The sequence below is a fragment of the Schistocerca cancellata genome, chromosome 5 (assembly GCF_023864275.1).
Source record: "Schistocerca cancellata isolate TAMUIC-IGC-003103 chromosome 5, iqSchCanc2.1, whole genome shotgun sequence".
Taxonomy (NCBI): Eukaryota; Metazoa; Arthropoda; class Insecta; order Orthoptera; family Acrididae; genus Schistocerca; species Schistocerca cancellata.
In genome coordinates, this window is record NC_064630.1 from 85,363,297 (window position 1) to 85,391,097 (window position 27,801).

The 27,801-nt window shown below is 41.8% G+C and overlaps 1 protein-coding gene across 1 annotated transcript in view; it reads left to right on the top strand.

The window, feature by feature from the left end:
• LOC126189020 (uncharacterized) overlaps positions 1-27,801 on the top strand; it is a 165,812-nt gene that overhangs the window by 112,641 nt on the left and 25,370 nt on the right. Inside the window, exons 9-11 of the mRNA XM_049930839.1 lie at positions 13,252-13,426; positions 22,478-22,675; positions 23,038-23,307. Coding sequence (XP_049786796.1) covers positions 13,252-13,426; positions 22,478-22,675; positions 23,038-23,307 — 643 coding nt within the window. The remainder of the gene's footprint in view (positions 1-13,251; positions 13,427-22,477; positions 22,676-23,037; positions 23,308-27,801) is intronic.

Genomic DNA, 27,801 nt, shown 5'->3' on the forward strand with positions numbered 1-27,801 from the left:
TGGAAGACCTTCAGTGCAAAAGATAGCGGACAACGCTTGGATTGTGGCAGAAGACGTCGTGGAAGACATCCGGACAACAAAAGGAAAATTACTGAAGGAATCCACCACAACCAACCATCGAGCATTTCAGAATGGACCAGCAAAATCGATGTGTAAGCGTTGCCAAGGGGAAGTGTCTTTTGGCCATGCAAAGAATTTCCGCGGTGGTGCGGAGTGTTGTTCGGCACACGCCATGCTAGATGAGCACATATTCGTAATCGCAGCATCGATTCCAAACCAAGTACAGTGCTGACGAGCAAGTTGTTGCATTCGCACTATACCCCAATGTCCTTGGTGGAGAAGCTTTGACAGAGGACTGTAACGAACGTGGGACCACGACCCTGGACTGATCATTATCAGAACGCACCAGCAAAACACCACGTCGTGCAAAAAGTCTCTCCTTGTGAGCAAAAAATCTGCGAACCAACGGATCCTCGATCCGTGACTTTAACAAGGGCCATTGCGTAGCAACAAAACGCAAAACGGTTGCAAGGACAGGGTCTGAAGCTGTGGCTGTAGCTACACGACGAAAATCAATCGGAAACGATTCGACCAAGTCATCGGTTTCCGCATCAATGAACATGCAAGCAAGTTCGGAAGAATCGAATGCTCTATCCTCGGCAACAGGCAAACGGGACAACGCATCGGCATTTCCGTGCTTAGCAGTGGACCGATACAAGATATCGTAGCGGTACTGCGAGAGGAAAATAGAACAGCGAATGAATTTCTGCTCGGTACGTGGAGGTACAGGCTTGGTCGGATGAAAAAGCAATGTCAAAGGTTTGTGGTCTGTGATGATGGTAAAGTGACGACCATACAAGAAATCATGAAACTTGGTAACACCAAATACGAGAGCCAATGCTTCTTTCTCGATCTGTGAATAATTTCTTTGCGCAGCCGACAGCAATTTGGACGCAAAGACAATAGGGCGATCATGCTAACCAACTTTGTGCGCAAGCACAGCTCCGATCCCGAAATCTGATGCATCTACCATCAACAAAAGGGGTTTCTGGGGATCGAATGGCTTAAGGCAAGTATTAGAAAGCAACGCCGATTTCAACTGGCGAAAGGCGCGTTCGCATTCCGTCGTCCAGATGAATGGAACACCTTTACGGCGTAAGCGATGAAGCAGAGCTGAAATGGAAGAGGCATGGGGGATATAGCGATGGTAATAATTTATTTTACCCAGCACACTCTGTAGCTGCTTCAAATCCTGCGGCGAAGGCAAGTCTTGTATGGCACGAAGGTGCTCTGGACTGGGATGTATGCCTTGGGCATTGAGTACATGTCCAAGATATGGCAAATCACGAGCAAAAAACACACATTTGTCCTTCCGCAAGCGAAGACCATTGTGTCGCAAGACCTGAAATAATGTTCGGAGGTTGGCGAAATGTTCTTCTGCTGTCTTTCTGGAGATCACAATGTCGTCCAGATAGTTAGCTGCAGTAGGGACCGACGCACAAACAGTTTGTAAATATTGCTGAAACAATGCAGGAGCGGATGCACACCCGAATGGCAGTCTTTTGAAGTGGTACAATCCAAGATGCGTGTTAACCACCAATACACGCTGGGATTCTTCGTCCACCAGTATTTGCAAGTACGCATCGGCTAGGTCCAACTTTGAAAAATATTTACCCGGGCACAGTTTGTCAAAAAGATCTTCCGGGCGGGGTAAAGGAAAAGTAGCAGTCACTAGTTGTGGATTCACTGTTGCCTTGAAGTCCACGCAAAGTCTCAACTTTCCGGAAGGTTTTTGCAAAATGACTAAGGGTGATGCCCAGAGAGAAGCCTGCACACGTTCAATTACACCGTGTGATTCTAAATCGTTTAATGTTCTTGCGACCTCATCACGTAATGCGTGGGGAACATTGCGCGCTCTGAAGAATTTCGGCTGCGCTTGTACTTTCAGTTCCAAATACGCTTGATAGTTCTTAGCGCAACCAAGGCCCGGTGCAAAAATGTCTGCAAATTCTTCACATAGACGAGAAACACTGGCTGAAGGCACAGTCTGGTTTACTGATAGGACCTGATTGACTATAAACAAGTTAAACAATTGAAATAAATCTAAACCAAACAAGTTCACTGCAGAAGAAGAACGAAGGATATAAAATGACACAAGTTTTGTTTGTCCCTTGTATGTTGCAAGAAGGCTGCACTGTCCTAACACAGGGATCTGCTGTCCTGAATATGTAGTTAGCTTAACATTTGTGGCACGCAACGGAGGCTTGCCCAGCTGTTTGTACGTGTCGTGATTGATCAGAGAAACTGCAGCTCCGGTATCGAGCTGGAATGGTATCACGTTGCCATTAATTTCCAAGTCTACAAAAAGTTTATTGTCCTGCTGACGACAAGAGCGACTGTTTTGTGCGACGTGAACAGACACTGGTACAGAATCACTTGCGACGTGACGGGATTTCCGTTGACGTCGACGCACACTTGTTGTGGGACGAACACAGTCACTGTTAGAGAGAGAAGCACTGGGCGGAGTGGTATTAACTACATGAATTTCCATGGGCAAAGGTTCATTAGCCCGAGTATTCTTGGTTCGATTCCAGCGCGAAGCAAAAGGCCTGGAATGTTTGTGAGTGTCCGTTCTGAGCTTTTTCTGGCAAACACTTTGAACGTGTCCCTTTTTATTACAGAAAAAGCAAATAGCTTGGCGTGATGGGCAATTCTCACGCGAATGTCTAGTAGCACACCGCGGGCATGATTTTACTGCATTTGCATGCTGGCGCGGGACACGTGGCGGAGGGCCATGCGGCAGCTGCGCAGACGAGCGCGAGGGCTGTTTACGATTCCGTGCAGCTCGCCCGGCGGGCCGGTTAACGTGACACACAGCTGGCGAAGTTGCAAATGATTCCTGAGCGAAGTCAACTGTGTCTTGCCTATCCAATATGTCTATCACTTGTTGAAGGGAGGGATTGACTAGTTTCAAAATCTGTTCCCTTATGCGAACATCAGAAACGTTCTGTGCAATTGCATCGCGCACCATAGTATTGGAATAAGGGAGTTCACATTCACACTCAAAAGCACAATCCCTAGTAAGGCCTTGCAAAGTTGCAACCCACTCCCTATTAGTTTGACCGGCCATACGTTTTGTACGAAAGAACGTATACCTTTTTGCAACCACATTAACTGATTCCTTGAAACAGGCATCTAAAGCAGACAAAATTTCTTCGTAGGACAGAGTCGCTACGTCGTGTCGGAGAAACAATTTCATTATCACACGGTACGTGGACACACCTACACAAGAAAGGAGATGAGGCTGCCGCTCGTTACCTTGAATTCTGTAGGCGGCGAGATGGAATCCAAATTGGCGTGACCACTCCGTCCAGCTTTCCATTGCTGCATCAAATGGCCGAAAATGTGGTGCAACTGCATGTTGTGGCTGCGGTAGCGATGAAGCGGCGGCGGCCGCATCGTTTTGCATTGCATGTTGACCCTGGACGACTGTCCGAGGGCATCCAATAACGCCTGCGTCTGCTGATTCTGCAAGCGATAAAATTCGGACAGTACATCTGGAGATTGCGGCGAAGCCATGACACAAGTAAATTAAGCAAGGTAAAATAAGAAGACCCTTTGTAGACTCGTCGCCAAATATGTTGTGTCTAGACAAGACAGCCTAGACACAATGAGAGGAAGCCGAAAGGCACGCACTTAAACTCACGCAGGCTGGCGTGAGGTCTGAAACAGGATACGTAATGAATGCTATAAAGAAAAGTACGTAGCTTCTGGAATACTTAACTTTAATCCACATTTTTAGAACAACGCTCTTGATGATACATTAATAGAATCTCAATATAAATTGAATACGGCGCCTTGCTAGGTCGTAGCAATGTAGCTGAAGGCTATTCTATCGTCTCGGCAAATGAGAGCGTAATTCTTAGTGAACCATGGCTAGCAACATCGGCTGTACAACTGGGACGAGTGCTGGGATCTGTCTCTAGACCTGCCGTGTGGCGGCGCTCGGTCTGCCATAACTGACAGAGGCGACACGCGGGTCCGTCGTATACTAGCGGACCGCGGGCGGTTTAAAAGCTACCACCTAGCAAGTGTGGTGTCTGGCGGTGACACCACATTACCTACTTGATCCTCTGCTGCCTTCACTACTTCATCCCTCAGAGCTACCCATTCCTCTTCTACTGTATTTCTTTCCCCCATTCCTGTCAATTGTTCCCTTATGCTCTCCCTAAAACTCTGCACAACCTCTGGTTTAGTCAGTTTATCCAGGTCCCATCTCCTTAAATTCCCACCTTTTTGCAGTTCCTTCAGTTTTAATCTACAGTTCATAACCAATAGATTGTGGTCAGAGTCCACATCTGCCCCTGGAAATGTCTTACAATTTAAAACCTGGTTCCTAAATCTGTGTCTTACCATTATATAATCTATCTGATACCTTCTAGTATCTCCAGGATTCTTCCATGTATACAACCTTCTTTTATGATTCTTGAACCAAGTGTTAGCTATAATTGAGTTATGCTCTGTGCAAAATTCTACCAGACGGCTTCCTCTTTCATTTCTTAGCCCCAATCCATATTCACACTCTGTTTCCTTCTCTCCCTTTTCCTATTCTTGAATTCCATTCACCCAGGACTACTAAATTTTTGTCTCCCTTGACTACCTGAATAATTTCTTTTATCTCATCATACGTTTCATCAATTTCGTCATCATCTGCAGAGCTAGTTGGCATATAAACTTGTACTACTGTAGTAGGCATGGGCTTCGTGTCTATCTTGGCCACAATAATGCGTTCACTATGCTGTTTGTCGTAGCTTACCCACACTCCTATTTTTTTATTCATTATTAAACCTACTCCTACATTACCCTTATTTGATTTTGTATTTATAATCCGGTATTCACCTGATCAAAAGTCTTGTTCCTCCTGCCACCGAACTTCACTAATTCCCACTATATCCAACTTCAACCTATCCCTTTCCCTTTTTAAATATTTGTAACCTACTTGCCCGATTAAGGGATCTGACATTCCACGCTCCGATCCATTTTCTTTCTCCCGATAATGTCGTCCTCCTGAGTAGTCCCCGCCCAGAGATCTGAATGGGGGACTATTTTACCTCCGGAATATTTTACCCAAGAGGACGCCATCATCATTTAACCATACAGTAAAGCTGCATGCACTCGGGAAAAATTACAGCTGTAGTTTCCCCTTGCTTTCAGCCGTTGGCAGTACCAGCACAGCAAGGCCATTTTGGTTAGTGTTGCAAAGCCAGATCAGTCAATCATCCAGACTGTTGCCCCTGCAACTACTGAAAAGGCTGCTGCCCCTCTTCAGGAACCACGCGTTTGTCTGGCCTCTCAACAGATACCCCTCCATTGTGGTTGCACCTACGGTACGGCCATCTGTATCACCGAGGCACACAAGCCTCCCCACCAACGGCAAGGTCCATGGTTCATGGGGGTAGAGTCCCTTATTACTCCATCAAATTTCTTTGACATGAATATCTGACATATCAATTTTGACAAAGAAATATGATAGTGTAATACCAGCCTTAATAAGTGACACATTTACAAGTTGTACAAGCTGCAGAGCACCAGATTTACAGGACATTCTTTAAACAGAGTTTATTAAGCTAATTTTATGGAGCATTGTAGAGAGAATGAAGATGTAGTGTCGAGTATTGAGAAAGATATATTGAGATCATTTGGACCATATAAAGAGGATGAAGAAAATAAGATAGATGAAACCAGTGTTTGTTTATTCTTATAACTACAGCCTGTTACCTGGGAAAGTAACATAGGCCATATAACTCCTATTTATGTGGATGATGAAAAATGTATTAATTAATTAAATATTCCTGGTACTTATATAGAAAATAAAACTAATATCAAAGACGAATATAGATGGGAAGTTGGATGTGGAGAAGCTTAGCAAATGTACCTTGATCAGATTGAGGACATTTTTGGCAAATCTCAGCTTAGGAGTCCCTGATTAAGTTAATAAAATTATACCTACCTGTACAGTTTAAGTTTTAAAAAAATGGCTCTCAAAAGAAAAATTACTCACTTTGCTGTTGATATTTGTTCTTTCGACTAATGGGTTTGCTGACCACTGACCTAGAGGCTTCCAGCAGTATCTGCATCAGAAGCTGTTGCTGTGTTTGCTGCACTCTTTGTGTGCATGGAACACAAGCATGCACATATATTGTCAAGTTACATTGCAGATTTAACAACCAGTAACAAGTGGCAACTTGAGTGTTACAGCTTGCTTGCTGCTGTGGCAAGCTGGGCTTTTATTGTCTCTTTGAGATTTCAGTATTACTAACACACTTCTGAGAGTCTTACAATACAGTAAATTGTCTTCGGATACAAAATCTGGGAGAGTGGCATACTAACAACAAGCAGCGTCCTCTCTTTGCGCCTCTCTGCTCCATTATATGCATTTGATATGCTTCCATTGTATAGACCTTCCTACTTGCGGCATTTTTACGATGTTTTCCCAATTTATGACATAGTTTGTAATCGTACTTACTGAACCTCAATGCCCAGCGTGTTAGACAGCTACTAGGGTCATTCAAATTGAGTAGCCACAAGGAAGTGTGGTCAGTTACAACCATGAACTTCTTGCCTACAAATAGCACTTAAAGTAATTAATTCCAAACACCAAGCTAACAATTCCTATCTGTTGCATTGTAATTAACTTAAAGCTTATTGAGTTGGCAATAGGCATAACTAATCAGTTTTTCTTCACCATCCTGTTTCTGACTCAGAATGCACCCTACAGCAAATTCAAATGTCACATGATTATATAAACGGCTTCTCAAAATCAGGGTGTATCAGCAAATGGGAATGTATTAACATATCTTTGATCTGTTGTATTAATGACTGACATTCTGCTGTCCATCCAAAAGTTATTCCTGTTTTCAACAACATTGTTAATGGTTTAGTTACAATGGCATAGTCTTTTACAAAATGATGATGTAAATATGCAAAATCAACAAAATTCTGTAATTCTTTGACAATACCAAGTGCAGGAAAATTGTCTACCGTATGGGTCATGTTTTACACCTACCAATGTAATAATACGGCTCAGGTACAGAACCTGTGATGCCACGAAGAATTTTTCGAATTTCAGGCTCAAATGTGCTTTCTGTAATCTTGACAGTACACTTGGCAACCATTTAGCATGTTTTTAAATTGTTCTAAAGGATACAGTAATGTCATCTAAATAGACTAAGCACGTTGTTGGCCTCAACCCTCTCAACAAGTTTGCATGTCACTGAAATGTGGTGGATGCATTCCTTAAACCAAAAGGTATCCTTAAGAACTCATATACCTAGGACTTGACTTAATTCCTTTGGCCCCTATGGGGGCATAGGGCATCCAGGAGAACTCGCCATCCGTCTCTGTCTTTGGCCATTTGCCTCAATTCTGCCTAGGTCTTGCCAACTCTTTTTGCTTCCCCTCCACTGTCCTCTTCCATGTGCCCCTTGGTCTAGGAGGGCACTACAAAACCAGTTCTCTGTGTCTCTTGGGGTGAAGGTACCGTGATTTCATATCTAAAGTGGTAAAGAATTTACAGTTCCCAGTGTATTCGACATTTAATTGATACAAGGCAGTGGCTCTATATCCGGCATTGTAACTTTGTTTACAGTGTTATATCCATAAATAAATGTTGGGTCTTTATACCATTAATGGACTGTTTCGGAACAACCATTATTGATGATGCCCATGGACTAGAGGAGGGCTGTATCATTCCAGCATTGAGTTGTTTCTGAAACTCTCGTCCACAACTGACTGCAAGTGATACAGAATTCTGTAAGGCTTTTGTGCTATCAGTCTGGCAACTCCAGTCAGAATTTTATGGTGGACTATGTTATCCTCAATCAACCATGCAAATTCATCTTAATACTGGATACAAATGCCCCTTCTCAGGCTCAGTCAAGTTTAATTATTTTTCGTGTAAGTGATTGGGTAGACTTATAGGCAGTGATTTTTGATTTCTGTTTCTATATTCTTCTGAAACTATTTTCCCCTGCCAAGAGGTAACTCACTAATATCTTCTGTGTATTGACCAGTATAGACCCAAGGGTGTTAAGGGTATCCCTTGTGCTAAAACTGTCTAGACATACTCAGAAACTTATTCTCTTTTTTACCACTTAGGCCATACAGAGATCTCATATTATTTGTACCTGAAGTGTATTCAGAATCTCATTCTGGGTCAGTGGGTCAACCAGGAAATAGCTCCATCAGGCCCTTGGGTTTTGGCTGTTACCCAGAGACTTTTTCCTGTAACGTCTCATATAGTTCCATGGGTGTTGGCACTTAACACCAGGATATATAATTCATCAGAATTTCGGGGAATGGGCACCTTCCCTGGAGTTCCTCACATCCTTTTAGTGTGATCATTGCCAAAGTGATTAATTATTTCACTGAATTGAACTGTGTGCAAATTGTAGTCAACCACACCCTGGAATTAGCACAGAAAGTCATTTCCCAGGATGGTGTTAAAATCCTGACCTCATTTCTGATTTCTGTAGTGCTTCCATTTGCATATTCATATTAGTTCCTGTTAGTTGATAGATTAATGTGACATGTTCCCACTGAATTAATTATTTCAATCCCCTAACCACTGATATGATAGCAGGGTGGCTTTAGCATCCACTTATTGCCAGGAGGTAAGTTGACTTTACTTTACACTTGAAGGCAGTTTCATCCAAATGTTTGATATCGTGGCATTTAGGACAAAAAGGAACTCAGCAGCAGTCAGCAGTGTTGCCACATTGGTTCTAGTGCCTGCAATTTGTGTCGTCGGTGGCCACACGATGGGTCTTGTCATTGCGTGAGGGTGTGAAAATAATTTGTCTTGCTTCTTCATGCAACAGTGTTAAGTTGACCGCTTCATACAATGAGGGCAGGGAGGTCACCTTTACCTCACCACCTATTCATGGGTTAATGCTGCAAATTAATATATTTATGGCTTGCACTTCAGCTGCTTCTTATAGGACTTCATTGCTTCTGACATATTTTTCTGAAGTCTAAGTACAACATGAAATTGCTCAAATTCTGTCAGCAGACAACTGAAATCCTCCCCTTGGTTCTGGCAGAAGGTAGATAACTTATCACGGTAATAGCCTTTATCTGGATACCTCTCCATTATCCCTTCCAACAAAATTTCAAATTGTTTAGAATTTCTAATGCCTGTACTGATTCATGCCACATTTCACATAAATTCCTCAGGCCAGGAGTGTATGCAACCGATGGAACAAATCTTTTGCAAAAATGCTGATTCGTGTATGGAGGGTTCCCCGGAAGGAGGCTGATCGCTCTGTTAGGCTGAGCATTTGGATTTTTCTTTAATGCCAACAATTGTGACTGTACCTGCACAAACTTCTCCTCAAGGATGAGATTTTTATTTAACTTGCATGTCCACCTGCCCTTGCAGATCCTTGAAAGGTTCTTCACTACTGCAACAAACTTTTCAACCTGGCATAAAACTTGTGCAAAAAGAGTATTTTGTTGGGCCATTGGCCATGACATTCTGTCAGGTGATTGCTGCAATGTTTGATGCAGGAACATTTACTGTAGTGTCTTTGAGATGCAGTATGCAGAGAGCAGTTTCAGATGTGGGCGACAGTGGAGTGGCATGCAGAGGGCGGCAGCAGCAGCCGCAACTGGCCAGGGGCTGCAAGTGTGCAGCACCCACGTGGCAGTGACACAGGTGACTGCGAGACCTGGCTGTGTGACACTGAGACCTCCAACCGCAAATGTAGAAGCCTCAGGTGGAGCAGTCACGTGCGCAACAGTTAGCTGTGCTGAGGGGTGGGTGGGACGAAGATGGCAGCATGACATGCAGCTCACAGCATGGGTCGCATTGCAGATGACTTGGCCATCTAGCAGGCTACGTAGCAGTAAGACAGCAAAGTGGCGGGGCTGACAGCCCCAGCCATGCAGCCACAGATGAGGCGGCCCAGTGGGTGACATGGTCGTGGACTCCTCTCACATAGCCAAGTGCCAGTGAGGCTGCATTGTTGCCACACATCAGGCAGGCAGACCATACAGCAACACCATTTCATGCACCATGCAACAGTGCAGCTGGACTTTACTCCATGCTACTCAGGTAGTGTCTCAGTAACAGTGCTGGGGCCCAGGTGCTGCGGTGCAGCAGCTGTAACACATCTCATGGTTCCCAGCCCATTTGTTAGTGGGTGTGTCCAGCATAACTAATGTGTATGTGCCCGATAGCATTGATGGACAAACGCCAGGCATGGCCAAGCCACTCACACAACTACTCCGGCTGCACCCATGACAACATGTGTATTGCAGCATTCAGCTGCAAAAATAGGGGTGATTCTGGATCATAAGGTGTGTCAGATCCCAATTCTGACACTAATTGTTCAGGACAAGATGGGTCGGGACTTAGGTTTGAGCATCCAATGGGGTATTTGGAAGATATGCTAAATAAAGAACGTATAATTCACGACACAGAATACAGAGGGCTTGCCTAGGGTTGTTGGTTTGGTTGTCAGTGACTTTGAGGAGTCATTCAGATGAAGTTATGAAGCAGCAAGGAAACAAAGCATGGTGTCAGGTTGGAAGAGGCAGGCAGAGTGAGAGCCAGTTCTGGAATCCATAATCTACTCAGCATCTCCAGTGTGCCACATGACATTATTCCACATTTCTTATTGGTGGTTTGCTGTAGATGATGCGTGATGGCAATCAAACTTTGGCAACTGTGCTTAGCCCAGCAGGATGAACCTGTACTGAATGCGAGCTGCAAGCAGTCTATCAACAAGTAACTCACAACAGAGAAATGAAAACTCTTCCATTCAAAAATTTCACAATCAATTATTCCCAGTTTACTCCAAATGGATGGCCACCCATGTGCTACTTTTTGTCATTTACCCATTTCTAACTATTTTTCTATCTTACGGCACTTATATCTTTTGCTTATTTTATGGTTCTATGTAACTTATTTGCTATGAGTCTTTACAGATTAGACCGAGTGAGGTGGCGCAGTGGTTAGACACTGGACTCGCATTCGGAAGGACGATGGTTCAATCCCGCGTCCGGCCATCCTGATTTAGGTTTTCCGTGATTTCCCTAAATCACTCCAGGCAAATGCCGGGATGGTTCCTCTGAAAGGGCACGGCCGACTTCCTTCCCCATCCTTCCCTAATTCGATGAGACCGATGACCACACTGTCTGGTCTCCTTCCCCAAACAACCAACCAACCATCTTTACAGATTAGTATGCAGCCATAAGATTAACACGGATGTTCATCCTTAACAACAACAACAACAGCTGAAAGCACAGCTAATGGTAAACTTGCACAAAGTTTATAAGGTCTCTATGGTAATTAGTACCCCACGTAGATTATATATTAGAAATTGGGAGGTGACTGACATTTCTCATACGATATATTTACTTCTGTATGAAATCTCTTAACCTCCAGCACATTTCAAAGGAAGGCATTGTTGCAGCATTATTGTTACGTTGTTGATAGTGGCTTTCCTTTGTGTACTCAGACACGATCTTTGACTGACTCCTGGCAGTTTCACTGGCATATCATTCATTCCTCTGTTTGCTGTGACCTTACTTTACCAGAACAGTAGCTTGTTTGCCAATGATGCTGTAGTCTACAGGAAAGTAGTATCACACAAAAGTTGTGAACAAATCAATGAGAATTTGCAGCAAATAAATGCGTGGTGTAATGACTGGCAGTTATCTCTCATTATTAGTAAGTGTAACCTACTGTGTATAACATATGGCTTGGTGGCTGGCGGAGTATATATGTAGATGTAGAACATATAATACGAATGTGTTCAAATATGAACAACTAAAAATCGATAGTGTTCAGCATTTGGCACTGTAAACAAACAGAACTTCAATTGACTTGATGATTTACCTTTGTGTTTAGGTTGTGGAACCTCACAGACACTGGCCCACTACATGGAAAATTGCCCCACTCCTCCTGTCTGTCCATGTCAAGATCAATCTTCTGGGTTCTTTGCATCTGATGTTGTGGATAATGTACGGACAGTTGAGCTGCTTCTCCGTTTCCTATGAGAATGTTATTTTTTACTTTTGGATCTAATGCTATTGGGGCGAGGGGGTTTGGGTATCTCCTGCTGCATACAGGGCCTGGTAGGCCCTTGACCTTACCTCCTCTACCATTCACTCTATTCATCTCTCTTTTACTCTATTTTTAATTACTTTTAGATGTAGTTGGTCCTCTTTTTTGTCATACCTTACTTTTTGAGGAATGTACCTTCATGCAGCACTCTTTATTCTTGCTAGTAGGTGATGATGAAAGAACAGTTAAAATGTATTGCTTCTACCTGGAGAGTGGGTTCTGTTCCCATCTTTAATACTTTGACTATACTGGGTATGGGGCCAGGCAGGTGTGGGAGGGACACTGCTCTGTCACATGCCAAGTCGGCTGCACCAACCCACCTCCAGATCCAGTTACTTGTCTCACCTTATTTTACTATTGTCATTTCTATAAATGTTTATTACATTTTTAGCCATTTCACTTTTACTACTATGTATCTCCTCTCCTTCTGGTTTGAAGGAATTATTTATTCCGCTTGTCTTGCACCTACATTGGATTATTGGGTGGTTAGATGAGGGTAAGGTGCCTCTCATTGCATATGGGCCCTGGGGTGAGGGGGGGGGGGGCTTGTCTGCTCTCTGACCTGCAGACCAGCTCAACCCATACTTTCATCTATTTTTAAATTATTTCTTGTTTGTGGCATCAGTATTGCTGTGTGTTTCAGTATTATCATTTCTATATGCTACCACAGTTAAATAACAGAGTTTATTCTGTTGTATTACAATGGGCATCCGTGATCTCTTTCCACATCTCAGAGGCTCCTCTCTGTATAATCAGTGGGTTATAATATATTTAATGTAAAGTAATAGGCTTGTTTTACCAACAGTAGAGCGGCAGTCAGCATTTTCAAGCTAAGTGAGGAGTAAATAAGAAATTAATACACAGATTTGATTATGAACATGGTTCCAAAGAAATCATTACCTAATTTTACAAGTTGATCCTTGGTGCTCTCTATCAGTATGTACTGTTGTTTTATGATGTCATTAATTTGAGTCCTGCGTGGTATGGACACAATGTGTTTCAAATTATGTTAAGTTACTAATTGAAGTGGCAATATGGTGTACCTACATGTGTTTTTGCATTAATGTGAAAGTTTTCCAGCATTTTGTATAGCATTATTAGCATTCACAATTATTGTGCAGCTTTCTGTCATTGGCAAAAGATTCAAGTTGGAACATCAGCCAATTGGAAGATAGCCTTATGGCTGCAACAGATCGGTTACCACCAGACCAGGCATGCCAAAGTTATGCCCATTTACATCACATACTGTGTGCTGCAAAGTCTTCAGAACCTCAGCCAGAGGTGCCGTGGAGTTCAGTAAGTTATTTCTGTCTTTCTATTTTGCTACTAATAAAAGCCTAGCGAGCAATTATAAAATTTGAATTTTTGGAACACAATAAGAATTACTTTTATAATTTTGTGCAAAACTGCTCTTTGTGCTCTTATTTATTTTTGTTCGTATTGTCCTTATTTGTTCGTTTACAAGGTCTGTCTGTAAATTGCGATGAATGGTCTCAGGCGATATGTTTTGCAATAAATCCCATTAGAGAGACAGCAACAGAGAAAACAGTAAATTATGGTTCTCTGAAAAAGAGCTCTCCCTAAATTTGGGGGGGGGGGGGGGTATGACAAATAGTCATACTAACAATTGGTGTAGCACATGTGCAGAAGTCAGTAAATATGGTATGGTACAATCCTCCAAATTTTTGGGTGTACAGTTTGATGAAAACTTGAACTGGAAAAGGGATATTACTGAGCTTCTCAAACAATTAAGTTCAGGTACTTTTGATCTTCGTGTAATTGCTAATCTTGCAAACAAACATATCAGTCTCCCTACATAATTTGCATATTTACACACAATAATGGCTTGTGGAATAATTTTTGGGGTAACTCTTCACTTGGAAAGAAAGTATTGATTGCACAAAAGCAAGCAGTAAGAATAATATGTGGTGTTCGTCCATGGACATCATGTAAGTATCTCTTCAAGGAGTTAGGCATTTTAACTGCGCCTCACATTACATATTTTCACTAATGAAATTTATCATAAATAATCCATCACAATTAAAGCAAAACAGTGATGTACATACGTACAATGCTAGAGGGAAAAGGGACCTTTATTACCCATTGTTAATGCTGTCAGTTGCTCAGAGATTAGTTCAATATGAAACTGTAAAAATCTTTGATAATTTGCCCCATAACACAAAATGTCTGACTGGTAATGAAGCAAGTTTTAAATCTAATTTAAAATCATTTCTCAAAGACAGCTTCTTCTATTCCATTGATGAATTTCTGCTCAAAAACTGGTATCCAGTAAAAAAAGAAAAGAAAAGAAAGAAAAATCTTGCTTGTAAGTGTAGTTGCATGACTAGGAAAAAAATGATAATGTGTTCATCAATGTTAACACTGATTATGAATATGTATCCTGTGAACTGACTCATTCCATGAATCATTCAAATGGTTTATGGAGCATGTGACTAACTGACTACTAAGAGAAACAAGGGTTACAAACAAAATATCTTTACTGACCTTCAGAGTAATCACCATTAGCTACAACAACCCTTGTAACATTCGTTGGAAGGCTGTGGGAAACTGTCAACAAATGCTATTTTTGGAATTGCTTGAAGCACTGCTGTTGCATGTTATTGGATATCCTCATCATTACAGTAGATGAAACCTGGTGCTACCAATATGATGCGGAGACCAAGTGAGAATCAGTGGCATGGTGTTCATCTTCCCTGCCTCTGTTGGGTAGAAATTTGTGATGGCTTAAGCTCTTGCTGCCAAAAAAAGATGATCATCATTATCTTAATCTTGCATTTTGTCAGCTGACTATCTTTGGGGGAGGGGGCGGGGTAGATGATGATCACCGTGCCACAGGCTGTCTCTTAGTCTCCAGATCATATTGGTCTCATCTTCTGCAATGACGCCAATAGGCAACCTGTGATCATGGTGCTTTGAATTATTCCACAAGAACCATTTGCTGATAGTTTCCAACATCCTTACAGCCAATGTCAGAAGGATGTAGTAGTTAATTGTGATTACATTGAATGTCAGGAAAGGTATTTTGTTTGTAACTCTTACTTTCTGTATTTTCTGAGGTCATTCACTGAATTTTTTACACACACCTTGTGTATAGATAACCCTGCAGTCACCAAGGTGTTTCTCAATCCACATAATGCAAATAACTGGAAGTGACTGCAAGTAAGTGGGATATGGTGCATTATATTAACGTAGGTAAAACTGTGTGCAAATGGTATTGTGAACTTTGACATAATATAGGACTGGAGCATTTTATTGAGTTGACAATATTTTATTTATGGCAGTACAGGAATCTGAATTGTTGTTGTTGTGGTCTTCAGTCCAAAGACTGTTTTGATGATGTAGCTCTCCATACTGCTCTGTCCTGCGCGAACCTCTTCATCTCCGAATAATTACTGCAACCTACAGCCTTCTAAATCTGCGTGCTGTATTCATCTCTTGGTCCCCCTCTAAGATTCTTAGCTCCCACACATCCCTCCAGTACTAAATTAGTAATCCCTTGATGTCTCAGAATGTGTCCTATCAATCAATCAATCCCTCCTTTTGGTCAAGTTGTGTCACAAATTTCTTGCTTCCATAGTTTTATTCAATGTTTCCTCATTAGTTACATTATCGACCCATCTAATCTTCAGCATTCTTCTGTAGCACCACATTTGAAAAGCTGCAATCCTCTTTTTTTCTAAACTATATATCGTCCATGTTTCATTTCCATACATGGCTACTCTCCAGACGAAAACCTACAGAAAAAAATTTCAAACACTTAAATCTGTATTCGATGTTAACAAGTTTCTCTTATTCAGAAATACTTTTCTTACCATTGCCAGTCTACATTTTATATTCGCTGTGTCATCCGAACAAGACACAGCCAGGGCAAAAGCACCACAGGCGCAAAGTTGCGAGCTGGTGCCAGTGCCAGAGACTCACCACTTGCAGAAGTTCCATCAGTGCCACAGGCAGCACTGGGGATGAAGATATCGACTTCGCCTCGGCCAGTTGTTGGCCAATTACAATCCACCAATGACCAGATGACAATGGACAGAAGCCTACTTGGGAAATAGAAGAGCAGCTTTCACCCACATGGTTATAGATCATCATCCAAGGCTGACTTGACAGTCAATGTTGTTTAGTGAACTCGTGCAATTGAACAGACAGTTGTTGTAATTACATTTGCTATGTATTGTGAAGTTTACCTACAGTCAGTTGCACTTAGCCGTTGAGGGGCTTTTTTTGTATGCTACATGCAGTGTTGCAGACTTGATCATGCTAAAAGTCACAAAGATGATTAAACCTTTTTAACTCATTTAACAATGAAAATAATCAATTATTGACAAAATTATTTAATTGGATAGATAAAAAATCTACAGCAGCAGAACACACACATAAGACGGTGGTTATTGGCAAGCTTTCGGATCCAGTGGCTCCCCCTTCAGGCAGAAGGGTTGAAGGAGAAGGAAGAGGGGTGAAGGAAAAGGACTGGAGAGGTCTAGGAAAAGGGGGTTTTCAGGAAAGTCACCCAGAACTGCGGGTCAGGGGAGGCTTACCATATGGGATGAGAAGGAAAGACTGATTGTTGGGGACTGCATCGGGCGAGATTTGATTTTCGTTTTCAAATCTCATCTGATTCAGTCCCCAACAATCAGTCTTTGATCTGGGTGGCTGTGACGTGGCACATTGTTATCCATAAAAATTCAAACATTGGTTAGGAACATGAAGTCCATGAATGGCTGCAAATGGTCTCCAAGAAGTTCAGTTGGACTAGAGGACCCTGTCTATTCCTTTTGAACACAGCCCACACCATTACGGAGCCACCACCAGCATGCACAGTGCCTTGTTGACAGCATGGGTTCATGGGGTCTGCACCACACTCGAACCCTACAGTCAACTCTTACCGACTGAAATTGGGATTCATCTGACAAGGCCATGGTTTTCCAGTCACCTGGGACCAAACAGATATGGCCATGGGTCCAGGAGAGGTGCTGCAGGCAAGGTTGTGCTGTTGGCAAAGGCACCCGCATCTTTTGTCTGCTGCCATAGCCCATTAATGTCACATTTTGTTGCAGTATCCTAACAGATACATTTGATGTACATCTCATATTGATTTCTGTGGTTATTTCATGCGGTATACGCGTCTGATGGCAATGACAAATCTACACAAACACCGTTGGCTGCCGGCTGTTAAGTGAAGGCTGTGTCAGCTGCTGCATTGTCTGTGGTGAGAGGTAACGCTTGAATTTTGGCATTCTTGGCATAATCTTGACACTGTGGAACTCAGATTATTGAATTCCCTAATGAGTACAGCCCCCCCCATGAACCATGGACCTTGCTGTTGGTGGGGAGGCTTGTGTGCCTCAGCGATACAGATGGCCGTACCGTAGGTGCAACCACAACGGAGGGGTATCTGTTGAGAGGCCAGACAAACATGTGGTTCCTGAAGAGGGGCAGCAGCCTTTTCAGTAGTTGCAGGGGCAACAGTCTGGATGATTGACTGATTTGGCCTTGTAACATTAACCAATACGGCCTTGCTGTGCTGGTACTGCGAACGGCTGAAAGCAAGGGGAAACTACAGCCGTAATTTTTCCTGAGGACATGCAGCTCTACTGTATGATTAAATGATGATGGCGTCCTCTCGGGTAAAATATTCCGGAGGTAAAATAGTCCCCCATTCGGATCTCCGGGCGGGGACTACTCAAGAGGACGTCGTTATCAGGAGAAAGAAAACTGGCGTTCTACGGATCGGAGCGTGGAATGTCAGATCACTTAATCGGGCAGGTAGGTTAGAAAATTTAAAAACGGAGATGGATAGGTTAAAGTTAGATATAGTGGGAATTAGTGAAGTTCGGTGGCAGGAGGAACAAGACTTTTGGTCAGGTGATTACAGGGTTATAAATACAAAATCAATTAGGGGTAATGCAGGAGTAGGTTTAATAATGAATAAAAAAATAGGAGTGCGGGTTAGCTACTACAAACAGCATAGTGAACGCATTATTGTGGGCAAGATAGACACGAAGCCCATGCCTACTACAGTAGTTCAAGTTTATATGCCAACTAGCTCTGCAGATGATGAAGAAATATATGAAATGTATGACGAGATAAAAGAAATTATTCAGGTAGTGAAGGGAGACGAAAATTTAATAGTGATGGGTGACTGGAATTCGTCAGTAGGAAAAGGGAGAGAAGGAAACATAGTAGGTGAATATGGATTGGGGGGAAGGAATGAAAGAGGAAGCCGGCTTGTAGAATTTTGCACAGAGCATAACTTAATCATAGCTAACACTTGGTTCAAGAATCATGAAAGGAGGCTGTATACATGGAAGAAGCCTGGAGATACTGACAGGTTTCAGATAGATTATATAATGGTAAGACAGAGATTTAGGAACCAGGTATTAAATTGTAAGACATTTCCTGGGGCAGATGTAGATTCTGACCACAATCTATTGGTTATGAACTGCAGATTGAAACTGAAGAAACTGCAAAAAGGTGGGAATTTAAGGAGATGGGACCTGGATAAACTGAAAGAACCAGAGGTTGTAGAGAGTTTCAGGTAGAGCATTAGGGAACAATTGACAGGAATGGGGGAAAGAAATACAGTAGAAGAACAATGGGTAGCTCTGAGGGATGAAGTGGTGAAGGCAGCAGACGATCAAGTAGGTAAAAAGACGCGGGCTAATAGAAATCCTTGGGTAACAGAAGAAATATTGAATTTAATTGATGAAAGGAGAAAATATAAAAATGCAGTAAATGAAGCAGGCAAAAAGGAATATAAACGTCTCAAAAATGAAATCGACAGGAAGTGCAAAATGGCTAAGCAGGCATGGCTAGAGGACAAATGTAAGGATGTAGAGGCTTGTCTCACTAGGGGTAAGATAGATACTGCCTACAGGAAAATTAAAGAGACCTTTGGAGAGAAGAGAACCACTTGTATGAATATCAAGAGCTCAGATGGCAATCCAGTTCTAAGCAAAGAAGGGAAAGCAGAAAGGTGGAAGGAGTATATAGAGGGTTTATACAAGGGCGATGTACTTGAGGACAATATTATGGAAATGGAAGAGGATGTAGATGAAGATGAAATGGGAGATAAGATACTGCGTGAAGAGTTTGACAGAGCACTGAAAGACCTGAGTCAAAACAAGGCCCCGGGAGTAGACAACATTCCATTTGAACTACTGATGGCCTCAGGAGAGCCAGTCATGACAAAACTCTACCATCTGGTGAGCACGATGTATGAGACAGGCGAAATACCCTCAGACTTTAAGAAGAATATAATAATTCCAATCCCAAAGAAAGCAGGTGTTGACAGATGTGAAAGTTACCGAACTATCAGTTTAATAAGTCACAGCTGCAAAATACTAACGCGAATTCTTTACAGATGAATGGAAAAACTGGTAGAAGCCGACCTCGGGGAAGGTCAGTTTGGATTCCGTAGAAATGTTGGAACACGTGAGGCAATACTGACCTTATGACTTACCTTGGAAGAAAGATTAAGAAAAGGCAAACCTACGTTTCTAGCATTTGTAGACTTAGAGAAAGCTTTTGACAATGTTGACTGGAATACTCTCTTTCAAATTCTGAAGGTGGCAGGGGTAAAATACAGGGAGCGAAAGGCTATTTACAATTTGTACAGAAACCAGATGGCAGTTATAAAAGTCGAGGGGCATGAAAGGGAAGCAGTGGTTGGGAAAGGAGTGAGACAGGGTTGTAGCCTCTCCCCGATGTTATTCAATCTGTATATTGAGCAAGCAGTAAAGGAAACAAAAGAAAAATTTGGAGTAGGTATTAAAATTCATGGAGAAGAAATTTAAACTTTGAGGTTCGCCGATGACATTGTAATTCTGTCAGAGACAGCAAAGGACTTGGAAGAGCAGTTGAACGGAATGGACAGTGTCTTGAAAGGAGGATATAAGATGAACATCAACAAAAGCAAAACGAGGATAATGGAATGTAGTCAAATTAAGTCGGGTGATGCTGAGGGAATTAGATTAGGAAATGAGACACTTAAAGTAGTAGAGGAGTTTTGCTATTTAGGGAGTAAAATAACCGATGATGGTCGAAGTAGAGAGGATATAAAATGTAGACTGGCAATGGCAAGGAAAGCGTTTCTCAAGAAGAGAAATTTGTTAACATCGAATATAGATTTAGGTGTCAGGAAATCGTTTCTGAAAGTATTTGTATGGAGTGTAGCCATGTATGGAAGTGAGACATGGACGATAACTAGTTTGGACAAGAAGAGAATAGAAGCTTTCTAAATGTGGTGCTACAGAAGAATGCTGACGATAAGGTGGGTAGATCACGTAACTAATGAGGAGGTATTGAATAGGATTGGGGAGAAGAGAAGTTTGTGGCACAACTTGACTAGAAGAAGGGATCGGTTGGTAGGACATGTTCTGAGGCATCGAGGGATCACAAATTTAGCATTGGAGGGCAGCGTGGAGGGTAAAAATCGTAGAAGGAGACCAAGAGATCAATACACTAAGCAGATTCAGAAGGATGTAGGTTGCAGTAGGTACTGGGAGATGAAGAAGCTTGCACAGGATAGAGTAGCATGGAGAGCTGCATCAAACCAGTCTCTGGACTGAAGACCACAACAACAATGAGTACAGAAATGTAACGTCCCATGCGTCAAGCTCCAACTACCATTCCGCATTCAAAATCTATTAATTCCTTCTTGCGGCCAAAGTCACATTGGAAACTTCTTCACATGAATCATCTGAGCACAGAGGACAGCTCTGCCAATGCACTGTCCATTTGTACCTTGTGTACATGATTCTGTCGCCACCTGTGTATGTGCATATTGCTATCCCATGATTTCTGTCACCTCTGTGTATTATACTATAATCTCCCTTCCTTACTTCCTTCATTTTTTCAGGATAACCAGTAAAAATTAACAGCAAATATATACTTACTTATAGTGCTGATGTGTTGGGTATCACACGATTAAAAAGCATCGCCAGTATATTTTCATCATTTGTTTATTTCTTGTAAATAACAATTTTAATTAATTAATTCCCATTGAATAAATGTGAAGAAGCTTCTTTAATGTGTGAAAATCCAGAGAGGGAGTGGGATATTGGGGTGAAGGGGGGGGGGGGGGGGAGAGAGAGAGAGAGAGAGAGAGAGAGAGAGAGAGAGACCGGGGGGGGGGGGGGCATAAATTTACATGGATTACACTCTGTACGTTGGTTTGAACACTATGGAGCTTCATAAGTTTAACCAAAATGAGGTAATGTTCCATTGTGATTCTCCATGTGAAAGACAGAAGTGTGTAGACAATGAGTGTTTTTCTGCCAGACCACTCCTCAGTAGTACAAAGGAAAGAAAGAAAGAAATGCATTACATATTGCAAAACTAATTATTTGTATCACAAGTGAAGAGAAGCAGCAAACTGTAAGGGATGTATGGAGAAAACGAAAATGGCAACAGCACATATTATTTTGAAGTAGTTAACTGTGAGTTTTCACTGGAAAGATGGTCAGCATCAACAGAGAGCTAGTGGATAGATTAAATACAATATATTCTCAATCAGTAATGGTAATATGAGGGAAGAGATACACAAATAATTGAACACCGCAAATAATAAAGAGATTTTCAAACATATATTTGGGACAATTTCTACTGGACAGGTAGTACGGTAGTCTCGATGACCGAAGACCTCTTCAGAATACCCATAATAAATTTTGGGATTTGGCACATCGAGACAGATGCTGTAGAAAAGGAGCATCAAAAGAAACCATTACAATTATTTTTCTTTATGCTGTGTGTTCTGCATCAAGGAAACTGTGTGAATCTTTAGGTGGGCACCTCTCATCCTCGGGTCTGAGTGACCTACCCTTCTTTCTTAACGTACCTCAACCTCCAAGAGCTATTAGCTCTGAAAGCTAGGCAATGAGTCAATCCTTCTTTTGTGTGTGCATCGGCACTACTTTACATTTCGTCTCATAATTTATTAGTGTCATTGATTCAGTTTTCCTTTGGTACAACTGATCTTTCAGTAGTATCTGCGCACACTCTGGTGTGGCTTGGTGCAGTCTTCTTCAGCTACTGGTCTGGCATAGCGGCTGCCGCACACCTTATTGGTCAGCAATTCCGTGCTGCTGGTCCCTGAATGCAAAATAGAAAACAGTGTTCTCAGTTTATGTTTAGCACATATATATAGTATTTGAATGAGTGTTATTTGGTGTCATTGCACAGTTTCTCACTCTCTCCCACCCCCCCCCCCCCCCTTTTTTTGCAGTATTAAAAATAAAATACTGTCAAAATAAGATATTTCTGCAAAACATATGTGCAGATCATCAAATTTCGGTAAGTGTAGTATGACGTTTTTTGTTGTTATAGTGCTTTTTGGAGCTGTTGGAACGATTACAAAAAAGGGTGGAAGTCAGCCTGGTGCGGCAGGCCCCCCGTGCTGCCCGAAGCCCCTCTTGGTTACTAATGGAACCTGAGCTGCAGCGTAGGATTCAGGAAGCCGCTTGTCTCGTATTGATGCCAAGTGATGAAACACACAGGTCACGTCATGTCAGCCTTTCTGCGAGGGTAAGTTTATGTTTTACTCTGGTAGAGTACTACTGCACATTTTTTGACATCTTTGACATTCACATACCAGGACAACATTGTTTTTGGTTTTGAGTTAAAGATATTAAATAATCATCATGTCCAGCAGGTGGTGTGTTTAGTCTTTATGGCCAAAGAAGTTATCTCTGCATCTGCAAATTGCATTTGTGATCTGTATTCAGAAGCTTATTAATATCATTGTTGATGTTGCTGCTCTCTTTTAAAATGGGGTAGGAAAACTTTTATTTTGCAGGATTGTTGGAACAACTATGTTTTGTCCTAGGGAAAACTCACCATAATTAACCTTATGTATACACCAGATTTTTTTAATATGTATGTTACAGCACAGCTCTGCAAGCAGTTCAGGATCACGCAGTCTGGACTTAAGACAGGTTAAATTGGCTATGACCCAGCAAGCTAGACGAACTGCATCAGGTGGAAGAGTCTCAACCTTGCGTGCAGATAGCAGTAATACATCACGCAAGCAGCAGCAGCAGCAGCAGCAACAACAACAACAGCAGCAGCAGCAGGTGCCTGGGCAGCAGTCACATCAGCAGCGACAGCATCAATTGGGTTCTGTTGCACATAAAAATGGAGAAGTTAAAACACAAGAGGTAAAACCACTACGTATATCATACTCATCAGAAAGTAGTTATTACACGTACAGAAAAGAAAATATTAAAACAGAAACACTAACTTTTGTTTTCAAATATGTATTTTTAGAATAATGAGGTAGGACAGTAGAGAGAGTAATTTGAATGTTGTGACAACATGAGCGTGCTCAATGCTGAACAGATAAGATAGAGAATGTGTTGTGTATGTAGTTTGTGCAAGATGTGTGTGTGTGTTTTTTTTTCCTTTGCTGAAGAAGGCTTTGGCTGAAACCTATAATGCTTTATAGTCTTCTTAGTGTGCCTGTCTGGAACTCAACAGGTCATATTTATGGTGAATAGCAATCTGTCCTTTTCCCAATATGGTAGAATGTGTTTAAGATTGTGTTGAGAGAAGAAAGTGAACATAGATGTGAAAGCTCATCAAAAACCAAAGTGCTGTATGTTGTAGAACTGTATCCTTAATATATCAAAGGACTGAGAAATGGGAATCTCTGTATATATTTCTACTTCACATCATGCCGGACAGTCTGTAAATAAAAAGGGACATTGTGAAACTCATAGTACTTGTCATGTAATGAAGAACAAGGAAGACAAGTGAAGTCTCCTCTTCTCTCTTCTTCTACTTATTTTCTGATGCTGTAGCCTGTGAGGGGCCCGCACCCTGTTGACTATCTTTCTCTTCCAATCATCTCTAGACTTTGTCAGCCTTCTCCAGTTCTGCACTCATCATCTTCTCAGATCTGTCTGTACATCTTCCAGCCATTGCAGTCTTAGTCTCCCCACTGAGCAGCTACCCTCTGGCTTTGCAAATAGTTTACCTTCTCTGTTACTAGCTGTTCTTCCATTCCATGCACATGTCCCAACCACTATAACATTTGTGTCTTGATAAAAATCCATCAACCACAGTAGATATTGAGTTCATGCAGTTCTGCAATGGTTGTCGTTGTCATCGTCGTCATTATCCATATTTCGGACCTGTACATAACATACATAATCATCATTTTGTAAACTGTCATCTTCAACTGTCTTGACTTATTGGAGGATCGCAACATGTTAAGGAAGCTGTAATAGCACCTGTTACCTGCAGCAATTCTTACCTTTTTCTCTGTTGGTCCCATATTATCATTCGTAAGCATTCCACACATGTTCTTTAACTGATTTACTCTTTCAAACACTGCAAACAGCCCAATGCCTCTCCACCTTTATTTTGTTTCTGGTGTTGATCATATATTTCATTTTTAGGGTATTGTGCCTCAGTCACAAAACCATTATAGGATCACTTTTTGTGTCTGTCCGTCCATCTCTTTTGGTCTGACTGTTAAGAATCCTTTTTCTCAGGAATGGAGAGATGTATCAAGATGAAAATTATATCGCATACCATAGTAATTACAAGAGAAAGTGTGCCGACTCTCCAAGTTCACTGATACCATCAAGGGATTTCAGCTGCTACACATGTGACCTACGGAAATGTGTGTTACCGTGGTAAATGTGGCACATGAATTGATTCATTCATGAAATTTATGTAATGAAATCGAATGTACTTGGATATAGTTAACATACCTCAGTGGACATCAGTTGTCCACTGGTTTAGACAGTTTTGAGCATTCTTGAAAGTTTTTGAAGAGTTCAGCTCCTTCTGAATTTGTTTAATGCCTATGGAAAACCGGCATTTCCATATAATGAAGAATCAGCTTAGGAATGATGTCCATCACGTGATCTTTGCAGCATCTAACATTCGATATTTCAATGCTGACATGATCCAAACTACTTAAACATTCATAAAAAATGTTGTTCCTTAAGCTGTCCTCGCAGAGTTTTACCGTGGCAATATTTTCCACCTGGTTAAGAACATTGAAGACGCCTTTCAGTGGATACTGAACAGTGTCATTCCTGTAGAAGAGCTGTTATCTCTAATAGACATCAGTAAAGAGTGTGGCATGTCAGAATAATTCCCATTTAGGCAGCACAAACACTTTAGGAATTTTGTGAGTCTTCTTGCGTGATGAACCATGCAACCTGCCAGATGATAAACACTTTTTTTTCTGAAGAGCTTTCAAGACAGTCTGCCATATATTTTGGATGTGGTTGAGCCTCTGTGAAGCTACACTATGGGATCTAAAGTATCCAGACACCTGGCTGAAAATGACTTTCAAGTTCGTGGCGCCCTCCATCGGTACATTCAGTACGGTGTTGGCCCACGCTTAGCACTGATGACAGCTTCCACTCTCGCAGGCATATGTTCAGTAAGGTGCTGGAAGGTTTCTTGGGGAATGCCCGTCCATTCTTCACAGAGTGCTGCACTGTGGAGAGGTATCGATATCAGTCGGTGAGGCTTGGCACGAAGTCGGCATTCCAAAACATCCCAAAGGTGTTCTATTGGATTCAGGTCAGGACTCTGTGCAGACCCCTCCATTACAGGGATGTTGTTGTCATGTAACCACTCTGCCACAGGCCGTGCATTATGAATGGGTGCTTCATTGTGTTGCAAGGTGCAGTCACCATCCCCAAATTGCTCTTTGCCAGTGGGAAGCAAGAAGGTGCTTAAAACATCAATGTAGACCTGTGCTGTGATAGTGCCATGAAAACACGACCACACCTTAACACCACCACCTCTGAATTTTACTGCTGGCACTACACACGCTGGCAGATGATGTTCACCGGGCATTCACCATACACACACACTCAATTAGATCACCACATTGTGTACTGTGATTAGTCACTCCACACAACATTTTTCCACTGTTCAGTTGTCCAATGTTTACGCTCCTTACATCAAGCGAGGCATCATTTGGCATTTACCTGCATGATGTGTGGCTTTGAGTAGCCACTCAAGCAAGAGATCAAAGTTTTCTCATCTCCCGCCTAATTGTTATAGTACTTGCGGTGGATCCTGATGCAGTTTGCAATTCCTGTTTGGTGGTTTGGATAGATGTCTGCCTATTACACACTACAACTCTCTTTAAACTGTAGGCAATCTCTGTCAATCAACAGACAAGGTCGGCCTGTAAGCTTTTGTGCTGTATTGGTCCCCTCATGTTTCCACTTCACTATCACATCGGAAATTGTGGACCTAGGGATGTTTAAGAGCGTGTAAATCTCAGGTACAGATGTATGACACAAGTGACACCCAATCACCTGACCATGTTCAAAGTCTGAGAGTTATGCGGATCACCCCATTCTGCTCTCTCATGATGTCTAATGACTACTGAGGTCGCTGATATGGAGTACCTGTCAGTAGTTGGCAGCACAATGCACCTAATATGAAAAACATATGTTTTTAGTGGTGTCCGGATACTTTTGATCACATACTGTATATGGACACACAGCAGTTTTTAAATTATGTCTTTCAGTTCCAGAACTCTGTCTTTATTCCCTTGCTGCAAATCTCTAGTTAACATTTGCATATAGCTTACATATGAAGTCAAAGAAAACTGACATTTATGTTCTCTGTTTCTCCTGGAAGATAATGAAAGTTCAACAGGAATGTAAACACACTGTAACATGTACAAGCTCAGAAAGTCTACTACTGATGGATGATCATTGCAATTCAGAGACCTTACCAAATGATGTTCAGTTGTATACTGATTAAATTTTGCTGTCAGGACATAGCTGAAACTTCTTTCCCACAAGTATTCAGATATTCCGAATGTACTTTCAGGGCTTGCTCTTAGCAACTGGAGAGTTCTTTCAGAAGCAAAGTTGTTTCTTCTGTCTGCAAGAATGCTTCTCCATTTCAATAACATATTGTGAGCCTCAGAGTTTGTGCATAAAGCTTCCTTAGGAAACAAGGAGTTACGTTCATTCCCTAAGTTGTTTGTACATCCAGTGAATGATTCTGTTGATTTACTGCCCTCATCATTGAATAGTAACTCTGCTTTATCACATAAATTATTTCTTATGCATTTTATTATATGATCATTATTATATATTATATATTTATTATATTTTATATTATATTTTATTATTATTTTTATTATATTTTATTATTATTTTTATTATATTTTATTATTATTTTTATTATATTTTATATTATATTATATATTTATTATATTTATTTTATATTGTATTATATTTATTATATGACTCCATCAACCTCCTGACCCCACCGACACCCTGCACCCCTACCTTCTACCTTCTTCCTAAAATTCACAAACCCAATCATCCCGGCCGCCCCATTGTAGCTGGTTACCAAGCCCCCACAGAACATATCTCTGCCTACGTAGATCAACACCTTCAACCCGTTACATGCAGTCTCCCATCCTTCATCAAAGACACCAACCACTTTCTCGAACGCCTGGAATCCTTACCCAATCCGTTACCCTCAGAAACCATCCCTGTAACCATTGATGCCACTTCCTTATACACAAATATCCCGCACGTCCAGGGCCTCGCTGCGATGGAGCACTTCCTTTCACGCCGATCACCTGCCACCCTACCTAAAACCTCTTTCCTCATTACCTTAGCCAGCTTCATCCTGACTCACAACTTCTTCAC